The 14551-nt window shown below is 42.7% G+C and overlaps 1 protein-coding gene across 4 annotated transcripts in view; it reads right to left on the bottom strand.

The window, feature by feature from the left end:
* Positions 1-14551, bottom strand: part of stab1 (stabilin 1) — a 148257-nt gene that overhangs the window by 87515 nt on the left and 46191 nt on the right. For all 4 annotated transcript variants that reach the window (XR_005037113.1, XM_036950976.1, XM_036950975.1 and 1 more), the window contains exons 23-32: positions 14329-14422; positions 10873-11031; positions 7542-7637; positions 5687-5782; positions 5400-5447; positions 3926-4053; positions 1454-1565; positions 1151-1228; positions 831-932; positions 386-490 (exon numbers count right to left, since the gene is read on the bottom strand). Coding sequence is in view for 3 of the 4 variants with exons in the window: in XM_036950976.1 (XP_036806871.1) it covers positions 386-490; positions 831-932; positions 1151-1228; positions 1454-1565; positions 3926-4053; positions 5400-5447; positions 5687-5782; positions 7542-7637; positions 10873-11031; positions 14329-14422 (1018 nt within the window). In the remaining variant the exon portion in view is untranslated. The remainder of the gene's footprint in view (positions 1-385; positions 491-830; positions 933-1150; positions 1229-1453; positions 1566-3925; positions 4054-5399; positions 5448-5686; positions 5783-7541; positions 7638-10872; positions 11032-14328; positions 14423-14551) is intronic.

Here is a 14551-nt window from a genome sequence, read left to right as displayed (position 1 = left end):
TACCTACCAGTTGTGTAGAGTTGGTCTGGCTCAGGTAATCTCTACCTACCAGGTATGTAGAGTTAGTCTGGCTCAGGTAATCTCTACCTACCAGTTGTGTAGAGTTGGTCTGGCTCAGGTAATCTCTACCTACCAGTTGTGTAGAGTTGGTCTGGCTCAGGTAATCTCTACCTACCAGTTGTGTAGAGTTGGTCTGGCTCAGGTAATCTCTACCTACCAGTTGTGTAGAGTTGGTCTGACTCAGGTAATCTCTACCTACCAGTTGTGTAGAGTTGGTCTGGCTCAGGTAATCTCTACCTACCAGTTGTGTAGAGTTGGTCTGGCTCAGGTAATCTCTACCTACCAGTTGTGTAGAGTTGGTCTGGCTCAGGTAATCTCTACCTACCAGTTGTGTAGAGTTGGTCTGGCTCAGGTAATCTCGGACGGCGGCGTCGTGTGGAAGTAGGAGCGTATAATCATAGACGCCAATCTCCTGTGTCAGGTTGTAGAGCTGGAGGGAGATTACGGGAAAAACAGGAAACAAAGTCAATAATATCTCTGATCGAGCTGATACCAGACACGTAACAGACACGTACTTGTATTTCAAATATTTTCAAACACTGGAACACTATTCCATTGGTTCCATTGTAAAGCTAAATCAAACGCACGTCACACACATGGAAGGACTGGGGGGGGGGGGGGGGTTTGGACTTAATGTGAAGGAAACATGTAAATATTGTTACCTTGGTAATAGCATGTGACAGCAGAGCACAGGCGTCCTGTCCAGGGGGTGTACTTGTACATCAAGCTGCCTCACGTTACAACGTACCAACCTACCAAAAATAACGTACCAGTGCTGCCTGTGTAAAGAGACTGAAGGTAGGGGTGGTGTTGAGGAACTGCATCAGGCCTGGGGGTTCTGGTGGGATGTCTGACAAGGGGGGGAACATAACCTGAAAACACAAAACCATCAACACAGGATTCATTTAACATCTAACAACCCTTGCTTGTGTAAAATATTTTGGAATATTAAATTAAAGCAAGTTCATTTATATCCACAGACTAAAGCTGAAGACCTGTTACACGTTACCCACAGACTAAAGCTGTGACCTGTTACACGTTACCCACAGACTAAAGCTGTGACCTGTTACACGTTACCCACAGACGTTACCGTATTAATGATGTGGATGTATCCGTTGATAGAAGGGATGTTGGGGGTGAGGATGGTTGCATTCTCTATCCTAACTTCCTGAAACACAAAGAAGAATCAGGATGTTGGGGGTGAGGATGGTTGCATTCTCTATCCTAACTTCCTGAAACACAAAGAAGAATCAGGATGTTGGGGGTGAAGATGGTTGCATTCTCTATCCTAACTTCCTGAAACACAAAGAACACAGTCACAGTCAGATCATCTTGAGACATGGCTGTAGACCCCACGGCAACAAGAGCAACGATAACAACATCTTCAACTTACCCCATCAACAGTTTTGACCTCCCATGTAGTAGGCAAGTGTAGAGTGGGTAACCGCTGGTGGACCTGCTTGTCCAGGTCCTCTATGGAGAATATCCCCTGGAGGAAGTGGGCTCTGGGGAGGAAGAGGAGTGTGTCTAAGGCCAGGATTCAATCTAATCCCGTGTTATAGCCTTTTTACAATCCCTTGAAAAATGTATTTTTTATTTCAACGAGACCAAATAAATGAATAAAATATGCAATAAAAAATATACAAATAAAGGCAGTTTGGATTGAGCCGACATATGTGGTGTTTTATCGTGAACCTGACTTCCACCTATGCTCGAACGTCGCCTTTAAAAGCATAATTGTCTACAACCCGTGATTGGTTTGGATCCCGGCCATATGCTCCGGGGTGACGTTTCCCTCAGGTACAGAGCTAGGATCATCTTCCCGTGACCCAGTCCTAACCTAAACCAAGACTCCGTGTCAGAGCACTCGTTTCCAAACTGTGGGGCGAGCCCCCCTCCAGGGGTCGACAGGGGGGCTTGAAACTTACGCTTGAAAGTTGTAATGGTAGAATGAACAAAGTGCAATTTAGAACTTGGGTATTACATCAGTTCCTCTCGTGATGTCAGTCATTACAGACCGTAGAGAGAGTTTCATAACTTGTCAGAAATGTCCAGATCAACTAGCCCACGTCAACTAACGTTTTTTAGCCATTCGATTTTATAGCAATGTTCGAGTCACTCAAATGTCACATTAGACATGACAAAATGTGTTGAATTGCAGGAAATAAGCTTTAAACCTGCAACATTTTCTCTCAACAATGCTTGTGCCTATAGAAATAGACTTGGGGCGAAGGATGTTCCCCCATGCTGGAAGGGGGGCCTGATAGAAAAGGTTTGGGAATCCCTGTCTTAGAGCAGTTAAACCTCTCACTTCACCTGGTACATTCACTTCAGATTGACATTGTTAGTACGTTACTTTAGAACAGTGATATTCAAAGTCGGGGTCGCGACAACTGCTGTGAGGTCGACAAAATAAAAATAAAAATGAAATAACAAAAATTAAGAGTACAGATTAATGTATGGGACAATATACAAACGTTCTTGAAAAAGATAATTAGAAAAATACCATTGTAAAGAGTAAATGTATTTATTGGTTTCTTTTCATGTTGAAAAGAGATGCAACTGTAATCAACTGAATGTTATTAGTTGATGTGAAAATATAATTGTGCAGACTGTAAGGTATGGTCTGGTAAGGAATGGTATGGTATGGTAAGGTAAGGTATGGTATGGTCTGGTAAGGTAAGGAATGGTATGGTCTGGTAAAGTAAGGAATGGTAAGGTAAGGTCTGGTAAGGTAAGGAATGGTATGGTCTGGTAAGGTAAGGTCTGGTAAGGTAGGTAATGGTATGGTCTGGTAAGGTATGGTCTGGTAAGGTAAGGAATGGTATGGTATGGTAAGGTAAGGAATGGTAAGGTAAGGTAAGGTAAGGTAAGGAATGGTAAGGTAAGGTATGGTAAGGTAAGGTAAGGAATGGTAAGGTAAGGTATGGTCTGGTAAGGTAAGGAATGGTCTGGTAAGGTATGGTATAGTATGGTATGGTAAGGTAAGGAATTGTAAGGTAAGGTAAGGAATGGTATGGTATGGTATGGTAAGGTAAGGTAAGGAATGGTAAGTATTGTATGGTATGGTAAGGTAAGGTAAGGAATGGTAAGGTATGGTAAGGTAAGGTAAGGTAAGGAATGGTAAGGTAAGGTATGGTAAGGTAAGGTATGGTAAGGTAAGGTATGGTCTGGTAAGTTAATGGTATGTTATGGCATGGCAAGGTATGGTCTGGTAAGGTATGGTATGGTAAGGTAAGGTAAGGAATGGTAAGTATTGTATGGTATGGTAAGGTAAGGTAAGGAATGGTAAGGTAAGGTAAGGTAAGGAATGGTATGGTATGGTATGGTAAGGTAAGGTAAGGAATGGTAAGGTATGGTAAGGAATGGTAAGGTAAGGTACAGTAAGGTAAGGTATGGTATAGTATGGTATGGTATGGTAAGCTATGGTAAGGTAAGGAATGGTAAGGAATGGTAAGGTATGGTCTGGTCTGGTAAGGAATGGTCTGGTCTGGTAAGGTAAGGAATGGTAAGGTCTGGTAAGGTCTGGTAAGGTAAGGAATGGTAAGGTCTGGTAAGGTAAGGTATGGTAAGGTAAGCTAAGGTTTGGCCTGGTAAGGTAAGGAATGGTGAGGTAAGGAATGGTAAGGTAAGGAATGGTATGGTCTGGTAAGGTAAGGAATGTTATGTAAGTTATGGTATGGTAAGGTAAGGTATGGTTTAATATGGTATGGTAAGGTAAGGTAAGGTATGGTATAGTATGGTAAGGTAAAGTAAGGTAAGGAATGGTATGGTCTGGTAATGTAAGGAATGGTATGGTATGGTAAGGTAAGGTATGGTAAGGTATGTTATGATAAGGTAGGAATGGCATGGTAAGGTCAATTACTTTAGAAGGTATGGGAGCCTGTAGCGGCTAAACCAGAAGTCCTGCACAGTTGTGGTTAGATTGCGGATAACGTCCCTGGAAGGTACCAGAGCCGTTAGATTCCCACTCAGGTCAAACTCTGACGAACTCTAAGAGAGGGGACAGAAACAGGAATGATCAATCCCTGACCTTTATAAAGTGCCTTCAGAATGTATTCATACCCCATAACTTTTCTACATGTTGTTGTGTTACAGCCTGAATTTAAAATGGATTACATTGAGATTTTGTGTCACTGGCCTAAACACAATACCCCATAATGTCAAAGTGGAATAATTGTTTGTTTTTTCAAAATATTTACAAATCAATATAAAAAATGAAAAGCTGAAATGTCTTGAGTGAATACGTATTCAACCCCTTTGTTATGTCTAAATAAGTTCAGGAGTAGAAATGTGCTGAACAAATCACACTCTGTGTGCAATAATAGTGTTTAACATGATTACCTCATCTCTGTACCCCACACATTCAATTATCTGTAAGGTCTCTCAGTCGAGCAGTGAATTTCAAACACAGATTCAACCACAAAGACCAGAGAGGTTTTCCAATCGTTTTCCACCATTCATTTTTTCCATATGGGATTTTACAAACACTTTAAATAAGGGCTGTGTTTCGTGCAGGCTTACACTGGTTCCACATTTTGATAACTGTGTAAATCTCCCTTAAACAAGGTGACTTTTAGCATGGTGGGGGCTGCATCATGTTATGGGTATGCTTGTCATTGGCAATGACTTTTTTAGGATAAAAATAAATGAAAACCTGGTTCAGTCTGCTTTCCTACCAGACGCTGGGAGACAAATTCTCCTTTCAGCAGGACAATAACCTAAAACACTAGGCCAAATACATACTTGTGTTGCTTGTGACACTGAATGTTCCTGAGTGGCCTAGTTACAGTTTTGACTTAAATGGGTTGAAAATCTATGGCAAGACTTGCAAATGGTTGTCTAGCAATGACCAACAACCAACTTGACAGAGCTTAAATAATACATAAATAAATAGTGTGCAAATATTGTTCAGGTTCAGGTGTGTGAAACCTCTTAGAGACTTACCCAGAAACACTCACAGCTGTAATGACTCTTAGAGACTTACCCAGAAACACTCACAGCTGTAATCACTGCCAATGGTGCTTCTACAAAGTATTGACTCAGGGGTGTGAATACTTACGTAAATTAGATATTTCTGTATTTAATTTTCAATAGATATGCTAAAATGTCTAAAAGCATGTTTTAACTTTGTCATTATGGGTTATGGTGTGTAGATGGGTGAGAAAAATGATATACTTCATCAATTCAGGCTGTAACAACAAAATGTGGTATAAGTCAAGGGGTATGACTACTTTCTGATGACACTGAATATGATGTGCAGAAATACAAATACATCTTAAATGATATGGAGAGAGTTAGAGCCAAAAGACAAGTAAAAAAGATAGACAGCTACAGACCTGTATCAGGCGGTAAAAACCATACAGATTGGTATTTATGTCCAGTTCCTAACAAACAAAACAAGTCAGCACAATAACAGTCAGTGAAACAGTACCAAAACTCAACCACCTGTCTAGGTAAGGCAGGGGAAGCACACAGAAGGAAACCCTACCTGAATTTGTCCAACGAACACTTTTTTGTTTTTTTGTTTTCCGTTGCAATTTTACTTGCTACGGTGCAAAACGTTTTGCAACAGTGTCAGACTAATGAATACAACCCCAGGTACCACAGGTATGGTATAGCCTACCTCTAGCATCGTCCCGTAGCATGTGACTCCGTCTCCAACGTACCCTTCTGGACAGACACAGATTATGTTTTCTCCATCCGCTGACTTACACTTAGCCTGAGGACGTCAAACCACAACAACACTTTACTACGCATAAAGGACTCTAGGAAACCTAGGTGGGCTGAACAAGGCAGGCTCATGTACATTATCCTTAGGTGGGATGAACAAGGCAGGCTCATGTACATTATCCTTAGGTGGGCTGAACAAGGCAGGCTCATGTACATTATCCTTAGGTGGGCTGAACAAGGCAGGCTCATGTACATTATCCTTAAGTGGGCTGAACAAGGCAGGCTCATGTACATTATCCTTAGGTGGGCTGAACAAGGCAGGCTCATATACATTATCCTTAGGTGGGCTGAACAGGGCAGGCTCATGTACATTATCCTTAGGTGGGCTGAACCAGGCAGGCTCATAAACATTATCCTTAGGTGGGCTGAACAAGGCAGGCTCATGTACATTATCCTTAGGTGGGCTGAACAAGGCAGGCTCATATACATTATCCTTAGGTGGGCTGAACAAGGCAGGCTCATATACATTATCCTTAGGCGGTCTGAAAAAGGCAGGCTCATATACATTATCCTTAGGTGGGCTGAACAAGGCAGGCTCATATACATTATCCTTGGGTGGGCTGAACAAGGCAGGCTCATATACATTATCCTTTGGTGGGCTGAACAAGGCAGGCTCATATACATTATCATTAGGTGGGCTGAACAAGGCAGGCTCATATACATTATCCTTAGGTGGGCTGAAAAAGGAAGGCTCATATACATTATCCTTAGGTGAGCTGAACAATGCAGGCTCATATACATTATCCTTTGTTGGCTGGTAAGAATCAAGCTAGAAGGAACATGATAAAGAGCGGCAAATATCAGACAATCTGAGAGGAGATGGAGGTTTAAAACAGACAATCTGAGAGGAGATGGAGGTTTAAAACAGACACAATCAATCTGAGAGGAGATGGAGGTTTAAAACAGACAATCTGAGAGGAGATTGAGGTTTAAAACAGACAATCTGAGAGGAGATGGAGGTTTAAAACAGACAATCTGAGAGGAGATGGAGGTTTAAAACAGACAATCTGATAGGAGATGGAGGATTAAAACAGACAATCTGAGAGGAGATGGAGGTTTAAAACAGACAATCTAATAGGAGATGGAGGTTTAAAACAGACAATCTGAGAGGAGATGGAGGTTTAAAACAGACAATCTGAGAGGAGATGGAGGTTTAAAACAGACAATCTGAGAGGAGATGGAGGTTTAAAACAGACAGTCTGAGAGGAGATGGATGTTTAAAACAGACAATCTGAGAGGAGATGGAGGTTTAAAACAGACACAATCAATCTGAGAGGAGATGGTGGTTTAAAACAGACAATCTGAGAGGAGATGGAGGTTTAAAACAGACACAATCAATCTGAGAGGAGATGGAGGTTTAAAACAGACAATCTGAGAGGAGATGGAGGTTTAAAACAGACACAACAGCTTATGCAAAACGGCATTCCAGTCTATTCCAAAAACACTATACGGCTCTGTCCCAAGTGTCACCCTATTACCACAGGGCTGTGGTCTAAAGTAATGTTCTATGTAGGGAATAGGGTTCCACAGGGCTGTGCTCTAAAGTAATGTTCTATGTAGGGAATAGGGTTCCACAGGGCTGTGGTCTAAAGTAATGTTCTATGTAGGGAATAGGGTTCCATAGGGCTGTGGTCTAAAGTAATGTTCTATGTAGGGAATAGAGTGCCATTTGGGACATACACACAAATACAATACATTACTTTGTGTGGGGATAAAAGGTGACACTTAAATTAAAGATATATACGAACCAGAGAATGGCATCCTCCGTTGTTTTTCTGACAAGGGTTGATGAGATCACAGACTGTCCCATCTCCCATGTAACCCCTCATACAGGTACACTCACTCTGAGAACACAAGAGACGGACAGACAGACATGTAAACCCCTCATACAGGTACACTCACTCTGAGAACACAAGAGACGGATGGACGGACGGACAGACAGACACACAGACAGACAGACAGACAGACAGACAGACAGACAGACAGACAGACAGACAACCCCTCTTACAGGTACACTCTGAGATCACAAGAGACAGACTTTGAGGTACTAGTAGTAGTTGAAGAGACAGACTTTGAGGTACTAGTAGTAGTTGAAGAGACAGACTTTGAGGTACTAGTAGTAGTTGAAGAGACATACTTTGAGGTACTAGTAGTAGTTGAAGAGACAGACTTTGAGGTACTAGTAGTAGTTGAAGAGACAGACTTTGAGGTACTAGTAGTAGTTGAAGAGACAGACTTTGAGGTACTAGTAGTAGTTGAAGAGACAGACTTTGAGGTACTAGTAGTAGTTGAAGAGACAGACGTTGAGGTACTTGTAGTAGTTGAAGAGACAGACTTTGAGGTACTAGTAGTAGTTGAAGAGACAGACTTTGAGGTACTAGTAGTAGTTGAAAAGACAGACTTTGAGGTACTAGTAGTAGTTGAAGAGACAGACTTTGAGGTACTAGTAGTAGTTGAAGAGACAGACTTTGAGATACTAGTAGTAGTTGAAGAGACAGACTTTGAGGTACTAGTAGTAGTTGAAGAGACAGACTTTGAGGTACTAGTAGTAGTTGAAGAGACAGACTTTGAGGTACTAGTAGTAGTTGAAGAGACAGACTTTGAGGTACTAGTAGTAGTTGAAGAGACATACTTTGAGGTACTAGTAGTAGTTGAAGAGACAGACTTTGAGGTACTAGTAGTAGTTGAAGAGACAGACTTTGAGATACTAGTAGTAGTTGAAGAGACAGACTTTGAGGTACTAGTAGTAGTTGAAGAGACAGACTTTGAGGTACTAGTAGTAGTTGAAGAGACATACTTTGAGATACTAGTAGTAGTTGAAGAGACAGACTTTGAGGTGCTAGTAGTAGTTGAAGTATAAAATGTCATTATCCGTCAAAGGGATAAATATACACTGACTTCAATAAACATTAGGAACATCTTAATATTCAGTCGCATCCCCTTTTGCCCCCAGAACAGCCTCAATTAGTCATGGCATGGAATCTACAAGGTGTCAAAAGCATTCCATGGGGTTGCTGGCCCATGTTGACTGAATTTGGGATAAATCATTCACTAAACCTCAACTAAATCTCGTAATAAAAATTGTGGAAATTGAGCAAGTTGAGGTGACTAAACTGCTTGGATTAACCCTGGATTGTAAACTGTCATGGTAAAAACATATTGACACAACAGTAGCTAAGTTGGGGAGAAGACTGTCCATAATAAAGCGCTGCCCTTCCTTCTTAACAGCATGTCATGACTCTCCTGTGAGGATCCAGGTTACAGTGGGTCAGCTCTACAGCACCCTCTCTGTCCCACAGAGGGAGGGATGGAGGTATGGTGCTGGACAGTTTTATGACGGTATTAAGTACAGTGTAGGAACTGTCTCTCCCTGACCATGCAGGATTGAGGGGAAAGAACCCTTTTGATACATGGAGATTCCTCCTGCCAAAACTACAACATCCAAGGTTGGACATTGAAACAATATTTCTAACGTAAATAATGTGGGAAATGGTCAGGAGGGACTTAAAGAACAATCATGTCAAATAAATTGTTGTTTTGTGATATCATTAAGGACAGTATAACCAAATAATGGTAACTCTACAAATGTATACATCCAGGTTATACATCTAAATGTTGTGGAACTTATATGATTAAATATTAAACTCTTTGTGAGAAGATGAAAAGTGAGTTTAGCCTTCTAAATGAGATAATTGTTTTTCAACTAAAGTTTTAGCCAGTCTGTAATCACGCCCATTTGAGCACAGACATTATGCCAAAAAGATGGGGGCTTATAAAGGACTCCTAAAGAATTAACATATCAAAATATGCCAGGTTGACCTCTGGAAGATCTATCCTAACAGACACTCTGAGACCAAGACGTTACGACTACAAAGCACATGGTGACCTCTGGAAGATTTGCTCTAACAGACACTCTGAGACCAATAAGTTACGACTACAAAGCACATGGTGACCTCTGGAAGATTTGCTCTAACAGACACTCTGAGACCAAGAAGTTATGACTACAAAGCACATGGTGACCTCTGGAAGAACTGCTCTAACAGACACTCTGAGACCAAGAAGTTACGACTACAAAAGGACATGGTGTCCTCTGGAAGATCTCTTCTAACAGACACTCTGAGACGACTACAAAGCACATGGTGACCTCTGGAAGATATGTTCTAACAGACACTCTGAGACCAAGAAGTTACGACTACAAAGCACATGGTGACCTCTGGAAGATATGTTCTAACAGACACTCTGAGACCAAGTACGATAGTTGAATTCCTTTGTCTCTCCTTCCCCCTCTCTTTCTTCCCCCACCCCCTTTTCATTGTGTAACAAGCCATCATATCGGGTTAGTCCACTAGGGACTTTTCATTGTGTAACAAGCCATCATACAGTGCCTTGCGAAATAATTCACTCCCCTTGGCATTTTTCCGATTTTGTTACATTACAACCTGTAATTTAAATATATTTTGATTTTGATCAAAAATTACTTGTTTAAATTATTTTTAAAAAATCCAAACGGAAAACTTGAGCGTATATGTTTTCACCCCCTTTGATATGAAGCCCCTGAATAAGACCTGGTACAACCAATTACCTTCAGAAGTCATATAATTAGTTAAATGAAGTCCACCTGTGTGCAATCTAAGTGTCACATGATCTGATCTGGAAATACATCCACAGGTACACCTCCAATTGACTCAAATTATGTCAATTAGCCTATCAGAAGCTTCTAAAGCCATGACATCATTTTCTGGAATTTTCCAAGCTGTTTAAAGGCACAGTCAACTTAGTGTATGTAAACTTCTGACCCACTAGAATTGTGATACAGTGAATTATAAGTGAAATGATCTGTCTGTAAACGATTCTTGGAAACATTACTTGTGTCATGTACAAAGTAGATGTCCTAACCGACAAAACAATAGTTTGTTGACAAGCAATTTGTGGAGTGGTTGAAAAACGAGTTTTAATGACTTCAACCTAAGTGTATGTACACTTCCCATTTCAACTGTATTTGATGCTGGCGATGGTATTACCCGTTAGACCAGCCTCAGGCGCTAGCAGAAATCTGTTTAGCAGCCGAACCATACATACCTGTCCTGGTCCTAGAGACCTGCAGTCTGCATCCTTATGGCAGCCACCTCTGGTCTCCAGGAGACAGTTGTCCACCTCAGTACAGATCAGGCCGTCTCCTGTCCAGCCCTCGTTACAAACACACGACACGTTAGCTGGCCCTGAGTTCTCGCACTGGGCCTGAGGAGAGAGATGGACATACAACACACTACACGTTAGCTGGCCCTGAGTACACACACTGAACCTCAGAGGAGAAGGGTATGATAACACACTGGCCCTCAGAGGAGAGGATACGGTAGCACACTGGACCTCAGAGAGGATATGGTAACACACTGGACCTCAGAGGAGAGGATATGGTAACACACTGGACCTCAGAGAGGATATGGTAACACACTGGACCTCAGAGGAGAGGATATGGTAACACACTGGACCTCAGAGGAGAGGATATGGTAACACACTGGACCTCAGAGAGGATATGGTAACACACTGGACCTCAGAGAGGAGAGGATATGGTAACACACTGGACCTCAGAGGAGAGGATATGGTAACACACTGAACCTCAGAGGAGAGGATATGGTAACACACTGGACCTCAGAGCAGAGGATATGGTAACACACTGGACCTCAGAGAGGATATGGTAACACACTGGACCTCAGAGGAGAGGATATGGTAACACACTGGACCTCAGAGAGGATATGATAACACACTGGACCTCAGAGGAGAGGATATGGTAACACACTGGACCTCAGAGGAGAGGATATGGTAACACACTGGACCTCAGAGAGGATATGGTAACACACTGGACCTCAGAGAGGATATGGTAACACACTGGACCTCAGAGAGGATATGATAACACATTGGACCTCAGAGAGGATATGATAACACACTGGACCTCAGAGAGGATATGATAACACACTGGACCTCAGAGAGGATATGGTAACACACTGGACCTCAGAGAGGATATGGTAACACACTGGACCTCAGAGGAGAGGATATGGTAACACACTGGACCTCAGAGAGGATATGGTAACACACTGGACCTCAGAGAGGATATGATAACACATTGGACCTCAGAGAGGATATGATAACACACTGGACCTCAGAGAGGATATGATAACACACTGGACCTCAGAGAGGATATGGTAACACACTGAACCTCAGAGGAGAGGATATGATAACACACTGGACCTCAGAGAGGATATGATAACACACTGGACCTCAGAGAGGATATGGTAACACACTGGACCTCAGAGAGGATATGGTAACACACTGGACCTCAGAGAGGATATGATAACACACTGGACCTCAGAGAGGATATGATAACACACTGGACCTCAGAGAGGATATGGTAACACACTGAACCTCAGAGGAGAGGATATGATAACACACTGGACCTCAGAGAGGATATGGTAACACACTGGACCTCAGAGGAGAGGATATGATAACACACTGGACCTCAGAGAGGATATGGTAACACACTGGACCTCAGAGGAGAGGATATGGTAACACACTGAACCTCAGAGAGGATATGGTAACACACTGGACCTCAGAGAGGATATGGTAACACACTGGACCTCAGAGAGGATATGATAACACACTGGACCTCAGAGAGGATATGGTAACACACTGGACCTCAGAGAGGATATGATAACACACTGGACCTCAGAGAGGATATGGTAACACACTGGACCTCAGAGAGGATATGGTAACACACTGGACCTCAGAGAGGATATGATAACACACTGGACCTCAGAGAGGATATGGTAACACACTGAACCTCAGAGAGGATATGATAACACACTGGACCTCAGAGAGGATATGATAACACACTGGACCTCAGAGAGGATATGATAACACACTGGACCTCAGAGAGGATATGATAACACACTGGACCTCAGAGAGGATATGGTAACACACTGGACCTCAGAGAGGATATGGTAACACACTGGACCTCAGAGAGGATATGGTAACACACTGGACCTCAGAGAGGATATGGTAACACACTGGACCTCAGAGGAGAGGATATGGTAACACACTGGACCTCAGAGAGGATATGGTAACACACTGGACCTCAGAGAGGATATGGTAACACATTGGACCTCAGAGAGGATATGATAACACACTGGACCTCAGAGAGGATATGGTAACACACTGGACCTCAGAGAGGATATGGTAACACACTGGACCTCAGAGAGGATATGGTAACACACTGGACCTCAGAGGAGAGGATATGGTAACACACTGGACCTCAGAGAGGATATGGTAACACACTGGACCTCAGAGAGGATATGGTAACACACTGGACCTCAGAGGAGAGGATATGGTAACACACTGGACCTCAGAGAGGATATGGTAACACATTGGACCTCAGAGAGGATATGATAACACACTGGACCTCAGAGAGGATATGGTAACACACTGGACCTCAGAGAGGATATGGTAACACACTGGACCTCAGAGAGGATATGGTAACACACTGGACCTCAGAGAGGATATGATAACACATTGGACCTCAGAGAGGATATGATAACACATTGGACCTCAGAGAGGATATGGTAACACACTGGACCTCAGAGAGGATATGGTAACACACTGGACCTCAGAGAGGATATGGTAACACACTGGACCTCAGAGAGGATATGGTAACACACTGGACCTCAGAGAGGATATGATAACACACTGGACCTCAGAGAGGATATGGTAACACACTGAACCTCAGAGGAGAGGATATGGTAACACACTGGACCTCAGAGAGGATATGATAACACACTGGACCTCAGAGAGGATATGATAACACACTGGACCTCAGAGAGGATATGGTAACACACTGAACCTCAGAGGAGAGGATATGGTAACACACTGGACCTCAGAGAGGATATGATAACACACTGGACCTCAGAGAGGATATGATAACACACTGGACCTCAGAGAGGATATGGTAACACACTGAACCTCAGAGGAGAGGATATGGTAACACACTGAACCTCAGAGGAGAGGATATGATAACACACTGGACCTCAGAGAGGATATGGTAACACACTGGACCTCAGAGGAGAGGATATGATAACACACTGGACCTCAGAGAGGATATGGTAACACACTGGACCTCAGAGGAGAGGATATGGTAACACACTGAACCTCAGAGGAGAGGATATGATAACACACTGGACCTCAGAGAGGATATGATAACACACTGGACCTCAGAGGAGAGGATATGGTAACACACTGGACCTCAGAGGAGAGGATATGGTAACACACTGGACCTCAGAGAGGATATGGTAACACACTGGACCTCAGAGGAGAGGGTTATTATAATACACCAATACGGTTGACGTCCGTTATTAACTATTCCCACAACCCGATTGAGAGATTCCTGTAATCAGGAAGGACTAAACAGGAAATCCACATGGGCCTTAGTAAAAAGTTGTGCACTAAATAGGGAACAGGGTGCCATTTTGGCGGGGTCCTGAGTCTTACGTTAACATCACAGCCTCCTCTGTCAGCCTTCAGGCAGGGGTTGACCAGGATGCAGGAGTGTCCATCTCCTTCATACCCCGACATACACTCACACCTGTCACACACAGGGACACACACACATGTTAATAATATAGATATAGATAATAATAACATTATTATTATCAATAACATAGACAGATAATACCATAGACAGATAAATTGAAGAAACACGCACACATCTGTC

Source organism: Oncorhynchus mykiss, chromosome 17 (genome assembly GCF_013265735.2).
Source record: "Oncorhynchus mykiss isolate Arlee chromosome 17, USDA_OmykA_1.1, whole genome shotgun sequence".
NCBI classification, from domain to species: Eukaryota; Metazoa; Chordata; class Actinopteri; order Salmoniformes; family Salmonidae; genus Oncorhynchus; species Oncorhynchus mykiss.
Note: the sequence above shows the minus strand (reverse complement) of the source record. Positions and strands in the feature narration are given on the sequence as shown.